Source organism: Ylistrum balloti, unplaced genomic scaffold (genome assembly GCF_031769215.1).
Source record: "Ylistrum balloti isolate Yb309-2 unplaced genomic scaffold, AGI_CSIRO_Ybal_v1 Utg370314, whole genome shotgun sequence".
Lineage (NCBI taxonomy): Eukaryota > Metazoa > Mollusca > Bivalvia > Pectinida > Pectinidae > Ylistrum > Ylistrum balloti.
Genome location: NW_026782232.1, coordinates 279,991 through 307,304, shown reverse-complemented (window position 1 = coordinate 307,304; position 27,314 = coordinate 279,991). Strand labels below are relative to the sequence as shown.

The 27,314-nt window shown below is 35.8% G+C and overlaps 1 protein-coding gene across 1 annotated transcript; it reads left to right on the top strand.

Moving 5' to 3' along the window:
• Window positions 1-324: 324 nt before the first annotated feature.
• On the top strand, window positions 325-25,399 carry LOC132553286 (DNA excision repair protein ERCC-6-like 2). Its single transcript, XM_060217516.1, has 27 exons — window positions 325-383; window positions 704-898; window positions 1,286-1,370; window positions 2,427-2,573; window positions 3,546-3,784; window positions 4,297-4,403; window positions 5,869-5,997; window positions 6,237-6,320; window positions 6,954-7,084; window positions 7,274-7,373; window positions 7,686-7,745; window positions 8,013-8,128; window positions 8,280-8,395; window positions 8,869-8,952; window positions 10,322-10,467; window positions 11,397-11,633; window positions 11,896-11,967; window positions 12,734-12,879; window positions 13,066-13,161; window positions 16,602-16,677; window positions 16,890-17,042; window positions 19,421-19,616; window positions 20,153-20,335; window positions 20,897-21,048; window positions 21,711-21,859; window positions 23,185-23,360; window positions 23,779-25,399. Exons 1-27 carry the CDS (start codon window positions 341-343, stop codon window positions 24,633-24,635), a joined length of 4,275 nt encoding a protein of 1,424 aa, XP_060073499.1. The 5' UTR covers window positions 325-340; the 3' UTR covers window positions 24,636-25,399.
• Window positions 25,400-27,314: the final 1,915 nt, after the last annotated feature.

Here is a 27,314-nt window from a genome sequence, read left to right as displayed (position 1 = left end):
GTGCATGGATTTAAAATCATATATATTTCATCATAACGTACTTTCCTGGCATATGATATATGCTTTTATTACTTAAAAGAATATTCGTATTTTTTATTCGTCTAGAACAATAGCTATTCATCTGATTTTTGAAATTCAAATGCTGTATCTTATATATGAAATTGTTCTGTGACGAAACCCGTCTCTCAATGTATGTCGTTCCGTGTTTCATGCCGTGTTCCGCTCTATCTTCACACAACCCCGGTAGTTTCATTTTGGTGTTTTAGCATGGTAGACAAAGCTTGTGGGTCTAAGGACCACCGTTCTAATTTTTCCATATTATACAAATACTTAATCATTGATGTGTCAAATGTATGAACCTGATGAAGACGGTGTAGAGAAAGGTAGGTTGTGTGCAGTCTGTTGTCATCTTTAAACTTACCTATAACTACTGCACTTTAACTAGTGGTAGGATTTTCATAATTTGGCATGTGTGCATGTTCCTTGTGACAAGACCTTTCAGGTAGTACCAATTTTTTCCTACTAATTAATTATTATGTAATGTCCATTGTCATTAGAAGTCAGTGATTGATTGGACCTCTAATTTGCAGTAATTTTTGTAGGTTCAGTTCAGAGGAGTCAATTTCAGTTAAATGTTTGGCAACAATTGATTTGAAATTATACTGCTCGAAATAAGTTATGATTTTTATTTTATTTCAAATAGTTTGGAGTGTTGGAGAGCTATGTATGGCCCCATATTCTAAGGATACTGAATACTACAAAGCTAAAATAAGAAAGCTGACACGGAAACACAGCAATGTGATTGCTACTGTATGTTTTGATGGCTATTCATCAGAAGACAATGAAGATGTTGATGTAAATTTTCTCCTGAAAATTTCCAAGAAAAAAACTTTTCCAGGTGAATGATTTTCTTATATGATCATGAGTTTCTATTTCCTTTAGTTTAGCAGTGTTTCATTTTAGTGAGGCTAATGTCAAGAATGTCAATCTGCTACAATTTTGTAATACAATGTACACGATGTAAATTAACTCTGTTGAGTTACAGTATACTCATTCAGTTGAGTTGAAATCAATTTAAAACTAGGAATAAATTATAACACAGCTGTTACAATACATAGTGGTTAGCGTTATCGTTGATACATCATAGGTGACATACCAAGCTGAAACCTTAATGTAAGTCTTATTCTGTATTTCTAAGTGGATTATATCATGTTTGAGTTTCAGCTTTGGAAATACATATTCATATACTGTAAGTGTAAACAACAATCCTATTTCATATTTTCAGATGTTAGTATTATAGAACCAGCTGCTGGTCATAGTGACAGCCTGTTTCAGCCTCTGGATGGAAAAGAACAGATTTCCTGGTTAAGGTAAACATATGAGCAAGCATTAGTGTGTTTCAGTTTATTTTCAGCCAAACAATATATATTTAGGCAGGAAAAATATTTCTCAAAAATATTTATAAATATCTTTTCTCTTCCTCTAAAAAAAGACATTTTATAATATTGACACAATATTTTGAAATATTTTGTACTATGATTCTAAAATTTGAAAAACATTTTGAAAGAATTTTGACAGATATGAAAATAAAATAAACTGCCTGTAGAAGGATTTATGAAAATTACCAAGGTGTTTTTTTTTTAATTTGATAATTTCAGCACAATGATTTCAAAGTAGCAAGTTTTATTGTTGACTTGTGTTAATAATTTAATTTCTACTATAATAGGTGGGTATATATTTAGTATGTTTTGACTGGCTGACAGGAGGAGCTTTGACCAAAAGGGTTCTTCAAACATTCATGAAAATTTGAATGTGTAATAGGTAGTTCACTATTGTTTTTGTAATAATTCAGTTTATATTTCAATTTCTGTCCCTTTTTTAGGAGATAACAAACCTATTTATATATGGTTATAATTTGCAATGAATTACAATATTTCCAGGTGTTTCTAAAATTGTCAATTTTATATGCTAATTAGCTGCCTTTCACTTAATGTCATATCATAACACTCGAAACGATGATGTAAACAAAACATGCTTGGGTAAAGAACAGGTCAATTCAAAGTCGGAATATCTTTTTATCGTCTAAGAAACATTTACAGATCATATAAACTTGTGGTTTAAGTACATCTTATAAGTTGGTCTCTTTAGCTATATTCCAAAAAATTCAAAAATACTAAAACCTGTGTTTCTTGTAACTTCTGAACAATAAATTGCGTGAAAGAAATATCATATACATGTGCCACAACCACTTGTTGTGTAACCTCTGTTGATCACATAATATATCAGAAGTAAACACAAACAACAGAAGTATGTAATTATTGGCTAAGAACTATTAACTGTCATTAAATCTATATAATTATTCAGCCCCTTTTCTATATCAGACCTTTCAAATAGATAGTTTATGAGAATAACATTTATCTCCTCAGTGATAAGTATGCTGACACAGATGATGAGGAAGAAGACTACTGTATACCAAAGAAAAAGGTCAAGGCAGTGGTGGCAGAGGGAGGGGCCCCTAAAAACAGAGAGGAAGGGGCCCCTAAAAACAAAGTAGACTTTCAGAAAAGGAAGAGGTAAATCTTATGACTGTATGTAACTATGTATTGTAGGGTTGTAGGTGTGTGGTGATTTGTAAGGATGGCAGTGTGGTGATTGTAGAGATGGAGGTTTGTGGTAATTGTGGGGGTGGTGGTGTAGGATGAGTTGAGTGTAGTGGTGTGTGGTGATTGTAGGTTGGTTGTGTGTGGTGATTTTAAGGGTAATGGTGTGTAGTGATTTTATGGTGGTTTGTGGTGATCATAGTGGTCATGGTGTGTGGTGATAGAGATGGTGGTGTGTAATGGTGGTGTGTTGTGATTATCATGGTGATGTGCTGTGATTGTTATGGTGATGTGTTGGTGATGTATTGTGATTGTTATGGTGATGTGTTGTGATTGTTATGGTGATGTGTTGGTGATGTGTTGGTGATGTGTTGTGATTATTATGGTGATGTGTTGTGATTGTTATGGTGATGTGTTGGTGATGTGTTGTGATTGTTATGGTGATGTGTTGGTGATGTGTTGTGATTGTTATGGTGATGTGTTGGTGATGTGTTGTGATTGTTATGGTGATGTGTTGGTGATGTGTTGTGATTGTTATGGTGATGTGTTGGTGATGTGTTGTGATTGTTATGGTGATGTGTTGGTGATGTGTTGTGATTGTTATGATGGTGTGTGGTAACTGCTAGGGTAATGGACTATTGGTATGTGATGATTGTAGGGATGTTGTGTGTGTTTGATTTGATGGTGATGTTTGTTGATGTGTGGTGATTGTTGTGTTTCTTATAGTTTATTAGACAATCAATATCAGAGTTATTGTTCCTGAAGTCCACAATGGACTCAAGAAAGATAATTTTTTTCTCAAAAATGTGTCAAAATATTAACCTTAATCTTTTCACTCGATGAAAATTTTACTTCTATTTTCATCTTGAAAACATAATTTATTTTATATTTTCATCTTGAAAACTTCATTTCACATCCAAACTGTAATACAGTATTTTATTTCAGAAGTAAAAATGAGCGATTATCAGAAAGATCAGGTGAAAAGGCAGGCAGGTCTCCAAAGAAACCTGTCAGGCCATATAGAAGTGACGCAGTTGGACATACATCGACACCAGCAAAAAGCTTGAGAAGTCCACACACTGAGTCATCATTGACAGGAGTCACAACCTCAAAGGGGAGGAAATTTGATGTAGAGCCTGAGATTGATGAAGAGGAAGAAATCAGAGAGACTGAAGGTTGTGATGGTCAGTAATCATCACTCTAACTTGTTGGAGATCTAGCTTTTAATTGGTCAGTTACCATAATTTGTAAACATAGAACAACAATATACATCTGTTATTATACATATTTCTTATTGTAAAATGGAGTCTATATGACAACTGTTAATGATGCAAACTTATCTTGATTTGTGAAGAAATTGATCGTTTACAATATCACAAAAAAAGTGGCGCTAATGACCTTCAAAAGATCGCTGCACTGTAACTCCTTCATAATACTTAAAATTTTACATCTGACACCAATTCAAGGTTTAATCACCCATATTTATCTGCAAAATGAATAGAAATGACTGGAAATGTTTGTCTTACTGTCCTTTGAGCTTACATATATATACAAACATTAATATCTGTTTTATCTGCTCCACTTAGCCTATGTTTATGTATATAACATGTTCTATTACATGTCAGTCACATGGTATAACATCCACATTATGGGATGTCTACATGTAGTGTTAATGTTTTTGCTATGTTGTCTACAGGATTTGATGAACAAGAACTGGAGAAACCCAGGTTTAAGTTTACCCCTGCAGCAGCCAAGATACCATTTCAACTGTCAGCTGGTAATTCTGGTGTACATCCTATAGAAGTAAGTGATGATGGGTGTGAAAATGAACTATTTATTCACTATGATCAGGTGGTGTTCATACTAACCTTTATCGACATTGTGTTTTTATCTTGCATTAAACAACACTTAGGTTACCTGACAAGACTACTATGTATAAAAATCCAGATGTTGTCATTGGTTTTGTTATCCCAGAATAGATCTCTATACAGTAAAAGTAAGTGTATGAATTAAATCAATGATGGTGTTTGATGCTTTACTCCTCTGAAGCATTTTTGTTACATGCTCATCAAAAAATTTCATGGGACATATTATGGTATGGTATTGTCTATCTGTCCATCCTATGTTGTAAACTTTATCTGTTCAGAGAACTCCTTCAGTTTTGACTGATTGGTTTCAAACTTGGTAGACTTAATCACTATGACATGAAGTTTTGTTTTCATAAACAGTAGTTTGATTTGACAGTATTTGGAAGAGTTACTGCCCTTTATTGTTTTCATGACATTAACCCTATCCAGAGACCTCTCTTATTTTCTAACTGATTTCTTTCAAGCTTTGTAGGCTTGAATCATCATCAAGTGATGCTTTTCTTCACAGCTGTTTGATTCAACAGTTTTTGAAGGTGTTATTGCCCTTTTATTAGCAATTTAATTCCATGTGAAGATATACTTACTCAGTTTTTAACCATTTTTCTAACACTTGGTAGGCTTTGTAACCAATTTATAAAATGGCGTTTTCCTTATTGTCATTGTGATTTTACAATTTTGAAAAAAAGGTTGTGTTGTAATGGAATCAGGGCTGAGCAAATGTTTGTAAATTGATCTTGTTAGATCTATAACAGATTTTGGCAAATTAAATATGTTTATTTAAATGATAAATTGAGATGTATAATGTCCATAAGAACTTAAGTAGATAATATTGTACAATTTTTTAAAAACAGCTTCTGAAATCCAAACTTGTGCGGAGTATCCCTTTTATTTTATCCAGAGATTGCTAACAGTTTTCCGACAATCTCTTTCAAAAGTGGGGGTCAACATATATGGGAATTTAACATTAGCATCAGCCCCCACTTGGAATTTCAAAATATGATAACCATAAATAGATATGGGTATTAGAAGCTTAATAGGGAAAAGTTAGTCTCGAAATTGATTTCTTATAAAATGGGAGTTCCTTGACTAACACCTTGGTGGGTGTTAAAGTAGTTGTTATGTAATTCCTTCTAGTGCATTGTTATGAGGCAATTCCAATGAAATTATGTCATTAATGTGTGCACATTGTACCAACCAACATTTTAATACCACACATCACACTATTTCAGGAGATGCTTTGATTTATCATTAAAACAGAGCACAGTGTTCCGTCTTGACATACATCCCTTTACTTACAACAAATTCTGAATAATTCTTTGGCATGTTCAGGCATATATTGTTCTGCCCTATTGTACTTTGTTTGAGTCAATTACACTATTTTACAACCTTCACTATACTAGGTACCAGCAACAATCAACCGATACTTGAGAGACTACCAGCGAGATGGGATCAAGTTTCTGTACAGTCACTACAGGCAGGACAGAGGAGCAATCCTTGGTGATGATATGGGCCTCGGAAAAACTGTTCAGGTAAACAATCAGACATAAGGTAGATAATTCAGATGTGTTACGGTGCAATTGGTGTATTGTTGTAAATTGTGATAAACAATTCTGATCAGTCTTTAAATGTGTGCTGACAACGATGGAGGAAGAATCCTTTGTGTTTGGATTTCTATAACTCATCAAATTGATGGTTACTCAAATAAAGTTTTGTACTCCCTGTTGAAATCTGTTGAAACGTCTGTAAAAGTCAATATCAAATCCTGTAGGTGATTGGTTTGCTGTCAGCTCTATTACACAAGAAGGGAAATAGAATAGATGTACAGAAGCAGAAGCCGAAGTTCATCAGGCAGGTAAGATCTTATTTGTCATATGTACAGGTAAGATGTAATTTGTCAGATATGTACAGGTAAGATGTAATTTGTCAGATATGTACAGGTAAGATCTTATTTGTCATATGTACAGGTAAGATGTAATTTGTCAGATATGTACAGGTAAGATCTTATTTGTCATATGTACAGGTAAGATGTAATTTGTCAGATATGTACAGGTAAGATCTTATTTGTCATATGTACAGGTAAGATGTAATTTGTCAGATATGTACAGGTGAGATCTAATTTGTCATATGTACAGGTAAGATGTAATTTGTCAGATATATACAGGTGAGATCTAGTTTATCAGATATGTACAGGTATGATAGAAATTTGCCAGATGCTGATCATATGCTGAAAATCTGATTATCACTGACAAATGTGATGAAATGAATGTTATGAGAACAGCTTGTTGATTTCTGTTGTGATCTTTGATAACGGAATGGGATGTAGACAATGACTCTGTTGATATCAGCTGAATTCACTATGTCTGAAAGAGAGTATTAAACAAGCCTTGTCTCTCTGATATAAAAAAATCCTTGTTAAGTTTTGCAGAAAAGTTTAAGTCAGAAAATTTATTCTTATGTAAATTATGTTATTTCTGTGTTTCACCAGATGTCAGATGCTGTGTCTCTATCAGACAGTAACAGAGATCCTGAACATGGACCATTTTTGATCATTGGTCCAGGGAGTGTATTATATAACTGGCTGGATGAACTGGAGGTGTGGGGTTACTTTACTGTAGGGTAAGATGTGTATTAGTATTCTTCGAGTGTGACAGACAATGTGTCCTTCGTGTAAATAAGTCTATTTTTTATGTATAGGCGATCATTTCACTTTTGACATGCTCTGTGTGTAAGACATATTCATTTTGATTGCATATTCACAGTACAAACCTTGATGCTAAATCTGCTGTTTGTGTTTTTTTTTGACAGAAAATATCATGCAACAGAAAAAATTACATGTCTATCTGATACGAAGCGTGGAAAGTATGAAGTGGTTGTGACTACCTATGAGACCTTCCGTGATAATTGGGTAATTAGATATTATATGATCATTGTGTAAGTTGGTGTCTTTTACGGTGTTAATCTGTGATTAGATAACTTCCTGTGTTAATCTCCAATTAATTAATTATTAATTATTAGATGATTGCCTGTGTTAATCTGTAATAATTTTCTGTGATAATGTGTGAGTATATATGATAAAGTCACTTGTTGTCATTTCTGATAAAGTTTTGACACGTAAACTCATGAAACATTGTTGGAATTCTTATAAGTTTTAAGTGTCTGTAATTAAAGTTTTTCTGTTTTATATATCAAGTATTATCATCATCATTTATATTGACAGAGAGAGCTGAATGATATACCATGGGATGCTGTTTTTGTGGATGAGGTCCATAAGATCAAGGTACAACCAGCCTCTGTATATAGTCCTGTCCGTATCATAAAACTAACAGATAATTGTCAGATCATTGTTAAGTAGTATTTTTATCATCGGATCGTCAACTTAAAACAATGTTTTCTTCAGCACATCTTCCATCCATTAGATAGTGACAGTGTAATAGGGTAGACAAGATATTCCTTGAACACGATTGGAAATTGCTTATATACCTGTAGATGTCAGTATGAACCCTAATTAGGCTGTCTTGTACATTTTTGTACTTTTCATTGACAGGGTTTGAAAGCTCAGATAACAAAATCTCTAAGAAAGTTGAAATGTATGAAAAGATTTGGACTGACAGGGACAGCACTTCAAAACAGTATGATAGAACTCTGGAGCATCCTCGACTGGTAAGGATCATACAAAGTCATCAGAGCAGTCTCCTTTGATATCACTGGTGCTTTGTCAGTAAATGATAATAAGCCCACCCCCTGACTTTGAGCGGGATAAATGCTGTGCTTTGTAAATATTTTGTTGATATTTATGTTCTTTAATTTAAAGGGCCCAGCCTGGATGCCTTGGAATGCTATCAGATTTCAAGGAAGATTATGTGGACCCTATTGAACAGGGCCAGAAGAAAATGGCTACGAAAAGAGAGCTGGCTTTTGGGAGAAAAAGTAAACATTTGTTACATTGTTATGATAAATTGTTTTGCAATGTGCTTTATGTTGTCCAGTCTTAGCAGTTTGACAAGCTGCTGTTAAATTTTATAGTTTCTCTTTAAACAGCTTACGCCAATTTATATCATGTGATATAGACATAATGTTTACAGGTTATATATCAGGTATTGATACAATGTCAAACTCCTGTGGTCTAACTCACACTTTACTACATTATGTATGAAGCGACTGCATTGTACTTTGATGGTACCAGGTACTTTTATAAAAACAGTTTGTCAGAAATAAGTGTCCAGATCGGAGACAAGTTTCAAAAATGTTTTCTTAAAAAATGAAAGAAAGCATTGTGTTAGCAATAAAATAATCATTTTTTACAGAATTTTCAGTTTTGTTTTAAAATTTTTATCATGATAGTAGTTGTCCAACATTCGACAGTGTTTATCCAAACATTTGTAATGTGCAATTTATTGCAGAAAATCTAGAGTTTGGAGAAAGGCGAAGCAGAATGTTACTAAGAAGGACAAAAGATTTGATATCTGAACAGCTCCCTAATAAAGGTAAATCGGACTCTCAGTTTCAATTTACAAGTATTGCAAAACAAGTTATTTCAACTTATTGTAAGAGGAAACCAGAGTACCCAGGGAAAATCCACTTGGTCAAACAAGTTTACTTACAGTAATCAGACAGAGTCTTCTCCAAAACATAACATAATAAGTCAAACTCTGTCAAAGCATATTCTACAATAACTAGAGCGTGATATGACTAATTAACCAACAAAAGTGATCTATTCTGCCAGAACATTCTCTCCTACAACTAGAATGCTTTAATTTACTCAACTATTGATCAACAATTCATTGACACCTGTCTTGTATATTATGATTGAGTGTCACAAACACAATCATTTCACCCTGTTACACACACAATCATTTCACCCTGTCACACACACAATTATTTTACCCTGTCACACACACAATCATTTCACCCTGTTACACACACAATCATTTCACCCAGTCACACACACAATCATTTTACCCTGTCACACACACAATCATTTCACCCTGTTACACACACAATCATTTCACCCTGTCACACACACAATCATTTCACCCTGTTACACACACAATCATTTCACCCTGTCACACACACAATCATTTCACCCTGTCACAAACACAATCATTTCACCCTGTTACACACACAATCATTTCACCCTGTCACACACACGTTGGCTTATATCTGTCACACACACATTGGCTCATATCTGTCACACACATGTTGGCTCATATCTGTCACACACACGTTGGCTCATATCTGTCACACACACATTGGCTCATATCTGTCACACACATTGGTTTCACCCTGTCTCACACACACAATCATTTCACCCTGTCACACACATGTTGGCTCAAATCAAAACATATTGCCTGTGACCTCTCACACACATTGACTCATATCTGTCACATACACATTGGTTTCACCCTGTCACACACACGTTGGCTCATATCAAAACATATTGCCTGTGACCTCTCACACACATTGACTTCATCCTGTCACACACACATGGACTCAAATCGAAACGTACCTGGTATTCACTGTAACCTCTCTAACACACATTGACTCATATCTGTTACACATACATCGACTCAAATAAAAAAATATTTGCTGTGACTTTCTACAGCACATTAACTCTGATCAGACCTGCATCACATTCACCTTGACTTTGACCAATTTCATATGCATTGATTTACCTGTCTGATGTAAAATGACACTCACCTGTCTCATACACACTGACTCTGACCTGTCTCTTTCACATTTACTCTGACCTGTTTCATACACACTGACCTGTCTCTTTCGCATTGCTCTGACCTGTCTCATACACATTGACTCCTACCTTTTTCATTCATTCTGACCAGTCTTTCCTGATTCCAGATGACAACATAGTGTTTTGTAAGCTGACAGAGTTTCAGACATCGGTTTATCGTGCTGTACTTGCCCACCCTGGAATGAGGTTTGTGTTGGATATGGATGAACCATGTGACTGTGGAAGTGACATTATCAAAGGACGCTGCCACAATGTCAGTATTAATTTAAATATCACCTCTCATCATTATAGATGCTTAATTTTATGTCTCTGTTATATAAGTAACCTTTGGGTCATACAGTGTCAATTCAGCCATCATTTCATCATGGTTTCTGTTAATTTATTCTTCAGTGGATGGAGATATTGAACCAAAAATATGTTTGTAGTTGCATTATATTTGTTTTTGTGCAGCCATTTTTTTCCACAATCATGGCTCATGAACTAAGAAAACTTTTGGTTTGGTTGGATGGCATATTAAACCATTTGACATAAATATATTTTTCCAGTTATAGCAATTGGAAATTTCAAGAAACCTTCCCTAAGCTCATTTTCTCAGCGATTGATAGGGAAATTTGGCAGATGCATTGTTTGCACCAAGTTTACGAGTCAGTTATTAATTAACATAGAGTTTCAGTCTTGGTTATTCATGATTATACATTTAAAAGACAAGAACATGAAAGAATAAAATGAATCTCATTTGTAAGACATTGTTTGCGGAATAGAATAGGTGAAAGAAGTGCCAGATGAATAGTGCTTTTGCTTCAAATAAAACATTAATTATCGACACATCAACTTTCCTTGCATATTAAATCTGTTTAATATCATAGAGTAAATTATCTTTATCTTAAAGAAAGCATTGTTTACTGTATATAAAGAAAACAATGTCTTTCTAAGGTTTTTCTTGCCCTCTATTAAAACTGCTAATTTTCACCCAGCGTTAATTTAACCCCAAAATACATAAAACATATGTTTCAGTTTTATTATCTAAATTTAGTCCACTTACTATTTTCATCCTATTGGCAAAACATCAAAACATGTGAGAGTTAAGTTGGAGTATTTCCTTGAGTGCAGCTTTATACAAAAGATGTGTTCTTTATCATGCAATGATTGTTGTTTTTGAATTTCTTTCATTGCATTTCACAGAAGACCCCAGATGGCTTGTCTACCAGGCAGATTCGATTCACTTTCATGCACATCCTGTTGAAAATAGCAAACCATGTGGCACTATTAGTACCTTCTAGCAAGTCTGATCGACAGCTAACGGAATTCTCCAAAGAAGTGATCAAGTATATCCGAGAAAAATTTCCTGAGTTCTTCAGTGAAACCAGAGAAGCTGCATTCCGTACTTTGTCGGACCCAAAATACTGCGGCAAGATGAAGGTAACATCTTGTAGCTATACACTGGTATAATTATAGTTTTCACGGCGAACTATTTCTATGCTGCAAGCTGTATTGTTTATTGTGCCGTTGTAGGTTGTGTTGAGTTGGATGTGTAGAATATTCCGTACAAAAAGCATGTTACTGTCAGTATCAGATTTATACATTGATTACTTGTTGTAATTAGTGTGATGTTGATTTACTTAACAAGATGACAGATCTTTTTGGTACTTGATAATAATTTTGACCTTTGACCCTTTCCCAGATCCTGAAGGGACTGCTGTCTGTATTCAGCAGGGACCATAGTAAGGTGCTTCTTTTCTCCTACAGTACAAAGGTAAGTACTCGACTACTAAAGACTGAAGGGCTATCGGGTCATCCAGTAGTCTGTGATCCTCACCAAGGTTGTAATTAATTAACAATGACTATATACTTTTTCTGAACATATATATGTATGAGAGGAAGGAATGTCATGTTTAATTAATTAACAATGACTATATACTTTTTCTGAATACATATATGTATGAGAGGAAGGAATGTCATGTTTAATTAATTAACAATGACTATATACTTTTTCTGAATACATATATGTATGAGAAGGCATGTCATGTCTAATTAAGGATCCCCTACTTACTAAACTAGTGACACTACAGGTACGAAAACCCCAAATTGAGGAGTCCCTAATCAGCTAACCAGTGATACAACAATCCCTGATTTAGCACCCCTATAGTTATCTTACTAGTGGTATGACAACCCCTGCTTTGGGAGACCCTAGTTAGCTAATCAGTCATTGGACAACCCCTAACTGAAGAGCTCCTATAGTTAACAAACCAGTGATACAACAACCCCTTATTGAGGAGCCCTTAGTCAGCTAACCAGTGATATGACAACCCCTTATTTAAGACCCCCTATAGTTTACTTACTAGTGATATGACAACCCCTACTTTGGGAGCCCCTTGTTGGTATGACAACCCCAAAGTGAGGAGCCCTCAATTAGCTAACCAGTGATATAACAACCCCTTATTGTGGAGCCCCTAGTAAGCTAATTAGTGATACAACAACCCCTCAGCGAGGAACCCATTGTTAGTTACTTTACTTTCTAGGTACTCGATATCCTAGAACAGTACATGATGACTACAGGTTACGAATATCGACGACTAGATGGCAGCACCAGTGCTAAGAAACGCATGGACTTGGTTCGGGAATTCAACAGGGATTCCTCCATCTTCATCTTTCTCATTTCTACAAAGTAAGTAGACATTCTATCTCATCTAGCAAAGCAAGTAGACATTCTACCTTATTTTTACCAATTAAGTAGAACATTGTTGAAGTAAAAGTTGTACATTGTTGAAATGATAGTTGTACATTGTGTTTGTAGTAATTGTTCATTGTTGTTCTAACATCTGATCTTATTTAACTTTTTCATTGTTTTCAGAGCTGGTGGACTTGGCCTTAACCTTACTGGTGCTAACAGAGTGATAATATTTGACCCAAATTGGAATCCAACCCATGATCTTCAGGCTCAGGACAGGTTAGTGTTGTACTGAGCACTAGGTAACACATGTTTTCCTTTATATGTGTGAAACTTGTTTATCAAGTCATATCGGCAGATTTTCAGATTAAGCAAATTTTGAATCACATCTTGATATCAGGTTTGATTAGTTTTTAAATAGAGAGTATTTAAATGGATCATCAAACTATCATTTTGCAGCTGGACATTTCAATATGTTTATTGGTAGTTTTTAGTATTCATCAGTTTGTCTATCTGTCCATCCGTGTACAGGTTTTGTTAGCCCACCATTATCAGTTAGCTCTTCATATTGCATGTTGTTCATGTTCCATGCATATATCTGTTCCTCCGTGGTCAGTCCTTTAGTAATTCTTGTTAAGTCTGTGTCTTGGTTACTACAGGATGGATCTTTCTCAAATTTTATATGAAGGTTTCCCTTAGTCCTTAGATGTGCCATTTGATTTTGGGTTTGATGAGAAAAATAAAATGGCTGATAGGTAGCCATCATCAATTATGACATTGAAAGCTGTCAGCACCTTTTCTTGAGATGTACTGGATGGTTCTTACTTAAATTCCATATGTAGTTCCTCTTAGTCTCTAGTTTTGCCTTTTTAATGTTGGAACTGATCAGAAAAACAAAATGGCTGACAGTGGGCTCTCTTGGAGTTTTACTATGAATGTTTGTTATCACAATTTCTTGAAAAGTACTGGACGATTATCTTTCGGATTTCATATGTGGGTTTATATTGGTCCCTAGTTGTCCCCTTTTGATTTTGGGTCTTTTCAGAGTAGTGGATGGATCAACATAGATTTTGAACTGAAAGTTTGCTATTACCCGGTACCATTTTTATGTTGGTGCTTATCAAAAGAAAAGTAAAAAAAGAAATAATAAAAGGCTAACATGCAACCATCTTTGGTTTGACTAGTAAAGAACATTTTTGTATTTTCTTAAAAGGAATTTTCAGATTTTATTTATCTAGGATCTCTTGTATTTTATAATAATCACTGTCAGTTTGTCCATCTGTCTGTCCCTGTACAAGGTTTATAGTATTTGCCATCAGTTTGTCCATCTGTCTGTCCCTGTACAAGGTTTATAGTATTTGCCATCAGTTTGTCCATCTGTCTGTCCCTGTACAAGGTTTATAGTATTTGCCATCAGTTTGTCCATCTGTCTGTCCCTGTACAAGGTTTATAGTATTTGCCATCAGTTTGTCCATCTGTCTGTCCCTGTACAAGGTTTATAGTATTTGCCATCAGTTTGTCCATCTGTCTGTCCCTGTACAAGGTTTATAGTATTTGCCATCAGTTTGTCCATCTGTCTGTCCCTGTACAAGGTTTATAGTATTTGCCATCAGTTTGTCCATCTGTCTGTCCCTGTACAAGGTTTATAGTATTTGCCATCAGTTTGTCCATCTGTCTGTCCCTGTACAAGGTTTATAGTATTTGCCATCAGTTTGTCCATCTGTCTGTCCCTGTACAAGGTTTATAGTATTTGCCATCAGTTTGTCCATCTGTCTGTCCCTGTACAAGGTTTATAGTATTTGCCATCAGTTTGTCCATCTGTCTGTCCCTGTACAAGGTTTATAGTATTTGCCATCAGTTTGTCCATCTGTCTGTCCCTGTACAAGGTTTATAGTATTTGCCATCAGTTTGTCCATCTGTCTGTCCCTGTACAAGGTTTATAGTGTGTATTTGCCATCTTTCAGTTTTTTACCATATATCTGTCCCTGTAAAGGTTTATAGTATTTGCCATCAGTTTGTCCATCTGTCTGTCCCTGTACAAGGTTTATAGTATTTGCCATCAGTTTGTCCATCTGTCTGTCCCTGTACAAGTGTTATAGCACTGGCCATCAGATTGTCTGTCTGTCAGTCCTTGCACAAGTTATAGCATTTGTTTGTCCATCTGTCCTTTTCTTTACATGTTTGAAACATTTTGAAGCATGACCTTGGCAGATATTTGTGTGTATTATCAAAACCTTAAGGTGAATTAAGTACTTTCACATACAATTTTTACCAAATATATCTTGGACTGAACTGGTAAAGGGATCAGCTGTAGATACAGATGATGGCTATACAGAGGAGGTGACACACAGTTCAATTATTAACTGTGTACACACAGGTCCTCTGTAACTGACACATTGTACACACAGGTAAGTCATACATAGAACCACATGTAAGTGACACAGGTGTACACACAGGTAAGTCATACATAGAACCGCATTGATACACAGGTGTACACACGGGTGATTTGTAACTGACACAGGTGACACACATTACATGATGTTACATGTACCTGACACAGGCTGTACACACAGGTGTCTTTACATGTACCTGACACAGGTTTACACACAGGTAAGTCATACATAGAACCACATGTAAGTGACACAGCTGTACACACAGGTAAGTCATACATAGAACCACATGTAAGTGACACAGCTGTACACACAGGTAAGTCATACATAGAACCACATGTACCTGACACAGGTGTACACACAGTTAAGTCATACATAGAACCACATGTAACTGACACAGGTGTACACACAGGTAAGTCATACATAGAACCACATGTAAGTGACACAGGTGTACACACAGGTAAGTCATACATAGAACCACATATAAGTGACACAGCTGTACACACAGGTAAACAATCTAAATCACTTATAAATCACATGATATTTATTATTGTGTTACATGTGAGATGAGCTAATCACATATTCAAATCTCTTGTGATTATTTGTATAAATCACTTGATAAAATCATTGTTATTCCATCATTAACCTACTGTTACTTCTGTTTACACTTCTGCTGAATTTTTACATATTTTATCATATCACAAACAAATCTAGTAGACTTATGTTACGTTCATATTCTAACATCTTTAGAACTCTGTACTTTTAAATGACATCACTGTATTGCTGAGGGTAGAACATCACACAATATTGTCAATCAAATGTACGGATACGAATCAAAAGTTAGAGGTGGAGGTGGAGCACACATGCCTTAATAGATATAATTGTAAATTCCTGTTGCTATTTTTGTGTTGGAAGGTGCTAAAATATTCTCAAGAACTGAGTTTATAACATGAAAATATCTATTTTATTAAATCACAAAATAAACAATAGGAAAACCATCACGGAAATTACTGCTTGGTTGACTATTTGGTAAAAACACGTTGCAAAATTAACCTTAAACACTGCTTAATATGACTGGCCTTTTGAAGTCATGTCATCTTACTTTGAAAGCAACTCACTTCACATTTTAAACATTATAGCATGTGAAATGTTTACCTTCCAGTTTTTTGTCTGCATACTAGACTGTACTCAGGTAAATACAATTCAGTATGGACATAACATGTATCACGTGACCAATCATGTCACATGACTTTCATAAGCAAAATGGTGGCCAATATGCTGCTATGGGTTGTCAATATAGGAGCTTTCCACAGTTTATATCTTGAATAGCTCATCATTCACGAATTCAAACTCATTTCTAAACCAGTGTCTACGAAATCATGTATTCGTAAATATGTCTGCAGAGGTGAGTTTGCGAAGGAAGGTTTGCGAATATTTAAGTGATTTACATACAGGATCCCATGTACTTGTTACAGATGTACAAATAGGTAAGTAAACCATAAGGCTTATTGAAGAAAACTGGGATAGCCAGAATTTGACAATGAACGAAATATTTGCTTTAGTATTTTTTTTTTTCTAGATATCAAAGTTTCTAATATACACTTCTTTTGATTCCAGCAACTGGACAGTGTTGCTGTGGGAACACTGAATGCAAAGAGATATTTCAATGCTATTTCTGGTGACAATGACCAGAAAGGCGAACTCTTTGGTGTGAAAAACATGTTTAAGCTGCATAGTGGAGACAGATGTTTGACTGTGGATATATTGCAGGTAGGAATAATTTGTTGAACTTAATTTTTAGCTCACCTGGCCTGCAACACTGGTAAAGTAAGTACTGAGGAAAAGTAAGTCTTTTCTTGGAATTTTTTTTGTTATGCTTCAGGTTTCTTGGGGAATCATTTGAAACCATGCACTGTTTGGCTCTGTAGACTGTGTAAATACACAGCAGCGATTTATTCTATAGATAATACATAATAATACTCTGTTGTTCTGTAGGTCTCTCTAGTTCTCTTTAGTTATATATGTATTAGTTTATTGGTTATTTTTGTTAGCCGTTCTTTCTTGACAGATACCATTAGAGTTAATGTTGTACATGTTCTGATATATACAAATAATACACATGTACCGTATTTATTCCAATAAGGGGGCGATTAATAGAACACAAAATTTCATAATTTGTTGGTCGTGACATGCAATGGCTGCCACTTTTAACTAAAAACGAATTACTCGGCAAAGAATGCATTTGAAAATTGCAGTAATTCCAACATCGTTGTAGCTTTAAACATTGTTGTCAGTTGCATTCTGATAACCTGAATTCTTGTATGAAATGACACGATGTCAATCGTGTCAGCTTCAGTCAAAAACGTACAATGTTCATCATCGCTTGTAGGCCTAGTTTGCATAACAAAATAAAAAAACACAGCGGTATATAAGCCAGTCTGTTTCTTAATAAATCCGACATACCCGATAACAATGTCTGGGACAAAACGAAATTACGACACTGCTTTCAAGCTTAAAGTAATCGCCTTCGCAGTGGAGAAGGGTAAACATGCCACTGCAAAAGTGTTTCGTGTTGACAAAAAACGAGTGCGGGACTGGTGTCAAAACAAAGAAAAATTAAAAAATCTTTCTAAAACATCTAAACGCTGTAAAGGAGATGGGAGGCATGTCAGATATGAAGATATTGACAAAAATCTGATGAGATGGCTACAGGACAGACGGGAGGCCCGAATACGAGTGACTGGGAAAGCATTGCGGTTTGAGGCCCTGCGTATGCATAAGGCAAATGGTAGTCAATCGTTCAAAGCCTCATATGGATGGTTTTCTAAATTCAAAAAGAGACATATCATTTCGTTCAGGCGATCTACGCATGTGGCACAACATGAAGTTTCATTAATTGATGGTCGTATTGACAGTTTTTTTAATTTCGTGTTAAGAATGCGTCGGCTACAAGAATACCCCGATAGCCATATCGCTAACATGGACGAAACCCTGGTGTGGTTTGACATGCCAGGAAAATCGATATTGGCAATAAAGGGGGAAAAGGAGGTCAGAGTTTACAGTACTGGCCACGAAAAACAAAAAATAACGGTGACACTGGCAGCATATGCCAATGGGACTAAAATCGCCCCCCTTGTGCACATGCCAGGCATTCGTCCCCTTCCGAAAGATGACATACCAAGTGGTATTGTGGTATACATGTGCGGGGCCGGACAAAAATCCTGGGCAAACGAGGAAAGTATAAAATTTTGGTTAAAAAAACTCTGGGTTGTGAATAATACAGCTAGGCGGTTATTAGTATGGGACGCTTTCCGTGGTCATCTTACTGAAGATGTAAAAAAACTGGTTCGTCAAAAATATAATTCAGACATCTGTGTTATACCCGGAGGATGTACATGTAAGCTACAGCCAGCCGATGTGTCGTGGAATAAACCCTTCAAACAAAAACTTGGAGAGTTGTATGATGAATGGTGTTTCAGTGGCCCCATTGAGAAAACCAAAGCAGGGAATCGTAAAGCCCCATCTAAAGCTGTAATGTTGTCTTGGGTCAAGACAGCATGGGATAGCATTAGCCCGGACACAATCAGAAGATCGTTCAAAAAATGCGGTATCACAAATTCGCTGGACGGTAGCGAGGATCATATTTTCCAGCATGATTCTGACGATGAGGAATTCCAGGGGTTTAGTGAAAAGGATGTCCAAGCTGCAGATGACGTTTTGCAAAATTTAATGGGTGATGTGAACGCACCTTCTATTCCACAAATAGAACTGAGTGAAAGCGAGACTGGCGAAAGTGAAAGTGAAAGTGAAGACAATAGTTCGTACGGCAGTCCCGGCCGTTAGGCCTGCAGTATATTGAAATGAACCATGGATTAAATTGATATTACTTGTGTACATGTCGTGACAGTGTAATTTTCTTGTGCCAAAATTCATTTGTTCATGTTCATGGATACCAGGAATTTAAAATTTATTAAAAGGTAAGCTTAGTAACCTGACTCCTGAGTTGTTGAAATTTACTGAGAAAACAGGTGGGGGGCGTTTATTAGAGATGGGGCGTTTATTGGAATAAATACGGTATGTGATTGAGGTGCAGAATTGAAAAAAAAGGTGAATTCATTCTGAAAGACATTCAAACTTAACTTTGATAGAGAAATTCTAACTTGGAACGAGGTCTGGCAGGGTATGACTTAGCCAAGTACATTCCAGCTGGGTCTGTAGAAGAAAAGGAGGATGAATCTGACTTTAGCAAGGACTTACCTATTGTTAGTGATGAGGAAGCCATCAGTGATGTGATGCTGGATGACTCAGCTGGAGAGATGGAGGTAGATTACTTGGACAAAGAGGGTAGGTACTAGTGAGACAGTGATAGGAGACAGGAAATATTATTTTCTTTTATGTTATTGGACAGTAAATTTAGCTTGAATAAAAAACTTGTCTAGTAACTGCAATGAAATTGAATCCTGGTCTATTTATAGAAGTACTGAGAAGTTGACCTGTATTGTACTGTGCTCATCATAATCAAAATCATTAAGTATTAAAACTTCTAGTCACCACACTATCTGTGTGTATGTATAGTTACTTGGTATTGAAGCAGTGGTCTGATTGCTGTATCTGATGGATGAGAATAGCCTTGTCACAGGTTGAAGTGGCAGCAGTGTGAAGAAAGGGCCCCTGATCAACATGTTAAAATTTTAAGTCTTAGACTTTGGTTGTAAATGATGTAATTGTTTGTACAGGATTAATTTTGATTTTTTTTTAAAGGTCTTTTGACTCTCTTGCATAAAAAAGCTTGTCTGCTTAAAGAGTTCATATGTATAATTTAGTTGTAGACTGTTAAGTTTCACTAAAACAATCTCTGATAATTTTACCTGGTCAAACAGAGACAACCAGCAAGGAGAAGGCAACTTCCAAAGTAGAGAAAGTCAGAGTCAGCAAGTCAAAATTAGTAAAGAGGTCAAAGGTTAATCCCGATTGTCACAGTGCTCAGTTTGACAGTGTTGATGGTGACCATGATCAGCTGCCCAGATCTAATCCCAGCTTTTCCTCTGTGGGAGCTGTATTTGGTAGGTAAAGCATTGTCTAATAATTTGGGAATTAAATATGCTTAATTGATCATGTACTTCAAACATTTGATTTTCCAAGAGCATGGTAAGGATGTCGGGATTATGTGGAATTCCCCTCAGCTGTTCTGTGGGAATATAACAGATTTATGAATTCCTACACCAATACCCATTCGCGTATACACAGATTTGTGAATAATTAATAATCTCCCTTGTTTCTTTGTGAAAATGTAATAGTATGCACCTGCTAAACAGCCTTTTTTCTCAGTGGAAGTTTAATAGATTTATGAATAATTAATAATCTCCCTTGTTTCTTTGTGAAATTGCAATAGTAAGTACCTGCTAAGCTCCTTTTTTTCTCAGTGGAATTGTTATAGATTTTGTAATACTTTTTTGCACATGCTTAGAAGTACTGTTTTGATTTCAGTTTTAAAGAAGTTTTTCATAATGACCGGAATTTTAAGTTTAAATTTTTTGGGTTTAATAAGTAAATTTATGCATTTCAGGAAAAAGCAGGGCTAGGCTTGTCAAATAATTTCTTTTTATTTTGTGGTATATCTACAGAGAAATGTGGTGTTATTCATGTTCATCAGAACAAGAAGGTGATTGGAAGCAGCAAAGCAGAGGATCACATGACTAAATGTGCTATTCAGGACGTGTATGAACTGCATCAGAATTCACAAATCCCAGCTGCTTATTGTGCTCCGTTCTCTGATGTAAGTCATCGTCAGGATTATTCTAAAATGTTCTTACCAGTAAAACATCTACATGACCCTAGGATTTCAAAATCATTTATTTTTAACCATGGTTCATTTGACTGTCTATGCTTCTGAAAAAAAATATCTGTAGTAGGCACCTCTGGACAAAACCTGGAGTCCTGGGATCAGAGAGATGCCGTACTGGGATAGGTCTTGCATATGTTTCCAGTAATTATATTATGAATATACACTTGGTACAGTATTATTTGCAGATTATCCATGTGTCTCTTTTTTTTGTATGATCTACATTTGTTACACACACATTTGCGATCTATAAAAAGTTGCGTATGATTTGAAGAATTCAGTCATTTAAGCTACATGTAATGGATTTGTTGCTCATATCATGGATTAAGCATTTGTTGTAGTGTCATGCCTATATTTCGACTAAATTTCAAATTGATATCAAAATATTTATATTTACCAATATTTTCTGAACTTCATATGGTTTATTCAGTATAAGAGTTTGTAATACATTCTTCCATCATATCTTGTATATGATTGATGTATTATAACTAGATGTTGTGTTGGATAAGTAGAGTTTTTATATATTAGTTTATGTGTTTTATCACCACACTACAAGAAGGCATTGATACAAAAACTTAAATCCATTTTTGTTGCAGTCATCATCAGAGGAAGAAATTCCACCTCCAAAAAATAAAGGTCGTGGAAAAAACAGGACAACTGTTAGCCCAGGTGCTGCCAGATCTAGAGTTGAAGTGATTGGTAATTCAAAAGTTCTGATTGGTCAGACCCCTAGAGGGATACGACAGTAAGTATGACATTTACTCAAGTGTGAAGGTTGACCTCTAAACATATGAACTAACACATTTGAAGATATTATGCATATTCTACCGGCAAGGCTAACATTCAAAGAAACAAGAGTAGATGTTTGTGTCATACTTGAAGGTTTACATTGGAGGGTAACCCAGGCTTCATAAGCCTAAACTTATATCTCAGGCTTGTACACCTCATACAACTTATATTTTGCCACTGGTATAACCAACAAATATTTACATCATTAGAATTAATTTAATTGTCCTGAAGGTACTCTTCTGTTGTAGCAAGATATGGAATCTAAAATTATATGACCAGAATGCACTGCTAGTGATCCATGTCCAGATTGATTTGATTCCTGGCTGTCTGTGACCATTTTTTACAGAGTTATGCCCGTTTCAACTTAGAAAATTTCCTGGGAATATTGTTTTCTGGACTTTTTTGGCTTATGCTTTGAGTTATCAAAATGAAATTTAGTATATGGCTTCTTGTTGCAAGGGTACAGATTAAGTGTGATTCCTGGCTGTCTGTGACCCTTCTTGACTGAGTTATGCCCCTTTGAACTTAGAAAATTCTCAGGGAATATTGTTTTCTTGGCTTCCTTTGGTTATGCTTTGAGTTATGAAAATGCAATTTTGTATATGAGTTCTTGGTCAAAAGTCATGCACCGAGTTCGCTTCTTGGCAGTCTGTAACCCTTCTTGGCAGTGAAATGTCCCTTTGAACTTGGAAAATTTCTCAGGAATATTGCTTTGCGCAGTTTTCCCTTTATGCTTCAAGTTATAGAAATGAAATTTGGTATTACAACTTTATGGTTGATCGTTACACATCCAGTTCAATTTCTGGGTGACCGTGACACTTTATGCAGGCGACACATACAGTTCCAAGGAACTCTTGTGATTGATATTTGAAATGATTCAGTAATGATCAGGCAAAATTGAATAGATTTTGACAATCATAGCATAGCTGTAAGCTAGTTTTGTCATAGGCAAGACATTAGTTATACAGAGGCCAGATTTTAGTTATACAGAGGTCAGACTTTAGTTATACAGAGGCCAGACTTGAGTTATACAGAGGCTACACTTCAGTTATACAGAGGCCAGATTTTAGTTATACAGAGGCCAGACTTCAGTTATACAGAGGCCAGACTTCAGTTATACAGAGGCCAGACTTCAGTTATACAGAGGCCACATTTTACTCAGTCAGAGGCAAATCAATTATATTTGGATTGTTCCAAATTCTGTTCTGATACATATCATTTTAAAGTTCAAATTCTCAAGATTGACTAACATAATGCTATTGCACATAAGATGTATTTCAGGCGACAGTTCCAGCAGATGGCAGGAGAGGAGTCGCTAGTGGACTTTGCTCAGACTGTGCTACTGTCAGACTCAAGTTCCAGAATTCAAATGCTGAAGGATTTCTATGTGAAAGAAAATCCTGATCTGTCTAAAATCTTCAAAGAATCTCCAAAAGAGCAGTCATCTCCTAACAGAGGTAGATAACTGTTCTTAATCCGAGTCACCTTTATAGTGAGACAATACTAGTATAATTGTTGTATTTTCTTCACAAATTTAAAACAGGAAAAATAATATCATTAAAAACAAAGAAGTGAAAGGGAGTAATATTATAATGAGATAATTATGACTTGAGTAAACGTTTACTTTATTTGTTAAGATTTCTATTTTAACAAAGACAAGGTATTCAGTATATTATCAGATCTGTTCATGTTATAATGTCTGGGGTGGGCGTCTAAGCTTTAAAATGCGATAGAATGATGGTTTATGGTACTGAATATAAGTTCATGCCAGGTAAAATATAGGAAGTAGACTGATGTTTATACATAAATGGAATGTAGTCCACAGCAAAACTGATGATATTTTTCTATGTGATGTTACTTTCCGTTTGTTTGTAGAGTCTACAAGCAGATCTAAATCTTCAAAATCTCAGAGGAAAAAGAAAGTTAATCCTACTTTAGGGGTTAGCTACCTGTCCGACAGTGAATCTCTTGGAACAAAAATCTTTATGCGGACTAGCAGTCGAGAGAGTGATCCATCAGACAGTATAGAAATAGGCAGGAAGGTAAGAAAGAAGAAAGGCAACACAGTTATGACAACCAGAACACGACTGCCTAGTAAGGGTAATAGTAGTGGAGCCAAGATTCATGGCCTAGCCATGTCCCCTATGTGGTCCGTGCAGACATACGACAAAGAGGAGGAGGAGGAGGAGGCACCGAGAACCAGAGAGGCAGGGCCACAATCTACTGAACTGCTGGAAGAAATAGGTCTAGATAGAAAGAATGTTGTGTCTGGACAAGCTGATAATACTCAAAACATGTCTGTGTATGAAGACATAGATGACATATTTCTCGGGGGTATGAAGTCTTCTAAATCAGCAAGAAAGCCTCCGCCTGGTAAGGGAAAAGGAAGGGAGATTTTGGCGGGTCAGGGGAAAGAACAAAATGATATTTTAGGTGATACAACTGACAGTGAACATCCTTCTGTGGTGTCTGAATCCTCAGACATTCATCTTCTCAATGATAGCACTCTCAAGGATGACAGTTTTGATTGTTTTAACGATCCTGTCAAATGGAAGAAGAAGAAGAAAGCTTTGCCACAGACAGGGGTCGATAAACTCATTTCTGAAGGTGACTCTGATTTTCTTAGTTTGTTTGAAAAAGGAAAAATGAAGAAGAGAAACAAAGTGTTACCTATTGTTGAAATTAAAGATGACAGTAAAGATTTGGTAGAACAGACACCTAGTCTGTTCTGATTACCAGTATCAATTATTTAAATCAAAATAATATTTCTTTTGTAAGTTTTAAAAGGGTATACAGCAAACAGGCTGTAAAATTGATGTCCAAAATGTTCAGTATGGGACCTTATCACAGTAGTTGTCTCGGCAATATATCAGCTTGACTTGTGCAATATTCCCCACACTAAGTCTGCGACCTAAGGGGAATGTTCTGTTAATGGTTATGTTTCTGAAGCGATCAATTGATGATGTCTTACTGATCATTATAATTATTGTTAGGATTTTACATGTAAATACTACATAGATTACTCAGAGAAGTGAAAGCATTTAAATATACAACTCGGCATGAATGGTGCTAATTCAATCACTAAAGTATTGTTGATGTTCATACCAACATATCATCGCTGAGGGATGATGTACGTCAACAAACTGTGAATGATATGTAGTTTACATATGTTGGAAGTAATTAAGAATTATCATTATCTTTTGAACCCATTCATCAAATTATGCAGATGATACGATATTTTATTAAAGTTTTCTCAGGGGTTGTATTAGTGATTTCATAGTTAGAAGACATATAGTTTTACTGCCAATTATAGTTTTATTTGTTTGATGGCATTGGTTAGTGTCATGTTTGTCTTTAGATCATTTGTTTGTTAGAGTTTGTAAAAAGTATATTTTTGTGGTATGTAAGTGTTCAGTTGTAAACAATTAGTTTTAAACTGTCAAGTTATTGTATGACATTTGTTTTATTTCAGAATCATTAGTTATCAACGTTCATTCATGACCTGTGTTCATTTTAAAGTTTATAGTAATTGCTTTTAATTTGTTAAGAATTTGCTAATGACATATGTGGTAAAATAAATTGCTTTTGTGAGTTCCTGAATGCTGGTAATTTTTATTTTGAAACTATATTGAACCTTTTCTGATAACCATGGCACTTTGCAATAAACATGTATATTGAAAGATTGAAGGTCACAGTGTGGCAAAAAATACAAAATAGAATAGGTATTCAAGAAATAAAAACTGGTAAAATATGTGTGTGTTCAGTGAAGGACAGGAGATGTACTCATTCAATTTGATTGAAAGTAAAACCTTGGGTAGAATCTGAAATAGTATGTTTTATGGATAAAAAAATGCCATGTAAAATTGCATGGTAAACGTCTTGATTCGTCAATTTTCGACACTCCATATAAATATATGTGAAGTCCAAGTAATGTTATGTTATCAAAGAAAAAACAAAGAGTAATAACATCAAACAGCAAAACAAACCAATCAGAAATATCTAAAATGTCGATCTTTGTCTTATAGGAGACATTTTGTGACGCGAACAAACTAAGCTAATAAGGTGTTTGAGATATATTAGAATTTACGAAGACATATTAAACAACCTTGCTTTTATTGGAATTAGAGTTTTATTTGTATACTAATGACAAATGAGGTATAAGAATGGATTGATATGTTGTACGGCATCTCCTCGACCTTATTTTTATTTAAATAAGTAAATGTGGAAAGGAATTGAATAAGCATCCTAATTTACGTTGTTGCCTGCTTTCTAAAGTCAAGGGATGACAAAGTCAGAGACAGGATTCCCACAACTGATACAGTCTTTTTGATACTGGTACAATCTGTAGACTGGAGCACTGGTACAATCTGTAAGCTTGGACACTGGTACAATCTGTAAGCTTGGACACGGGTATAATCTGTAAGCTTGGACACAGGTACAATCTGTAAGCTTGGACACGGGTATAATCTGTAAGCTTGGACACGGGTATAATTTGTAAGCTTAGACACAGGCACAATCTGTAAGCTTGGACATGGGTACAATCTGCAAGCTTGGACACGGGTACAATCTGTAAGCTTGGACACGGGTACAATCTGTAAGCTTGGACACGGGTACAATCTGTAAGCTTGGACACGGGCACAATCTGTAAGCTTGGACACGGGTACAATCTGTAAGCTGGAAAACAGGTACAATCTGTAAGCTTAGACACGGGTACAATCTGTATGTTTGAGCCCTGGTATAATCTGTAAGCTGGGGCACCGGTATAATCTGTAAGCTTGGACACAGGTACAATCTGTAAGCTTGAGCACTGGTACAATCTGTAAGCTTGGACACGGGCACAATCTGTAAGCTTGGACACAGGTACAATCTGTAATCTTGGACACTGGTACAATCTGTAAGCTTAGACACAGGCACAATCTGTAAGCTTAGACACGGGCACAATCTGTAAGCTGGGACACTGGTACAATCTGTAAGCTTAGACACAGGCACAATCTGTAAGCTTAGACACGGGCACAATCTGTAACCTTGGACACAGGTACAATCTGTAAGCTGGGACACGGGTACAGTCTGTAAGCTTGGACACAGGTACAATCTGTAACCTTGAACACGGGCACATTCTGTAAGCTGGGACACTGGTACAATCTGTAAGCTTGGACACTGGTACAATCTGTAAGCTTGGACATGGGTACAATCTGTAAGCTGGGGCACCGGTACAATCTGTAAGCTTGGACACGGGTACAATCTGTAAGCTGGAAAACAGGTACAATCTGTAAGCTTAGACACAGGCACAATCTGTAAGCTTGGACACGGGTACAATCTGTAAGCTGGGGCACCGGTACAATCTGTAAGCTTGGACACGGGTACAATCTGTAAGCTTGGACACGGGTACAATCTGTAAGCTGGGACACCGG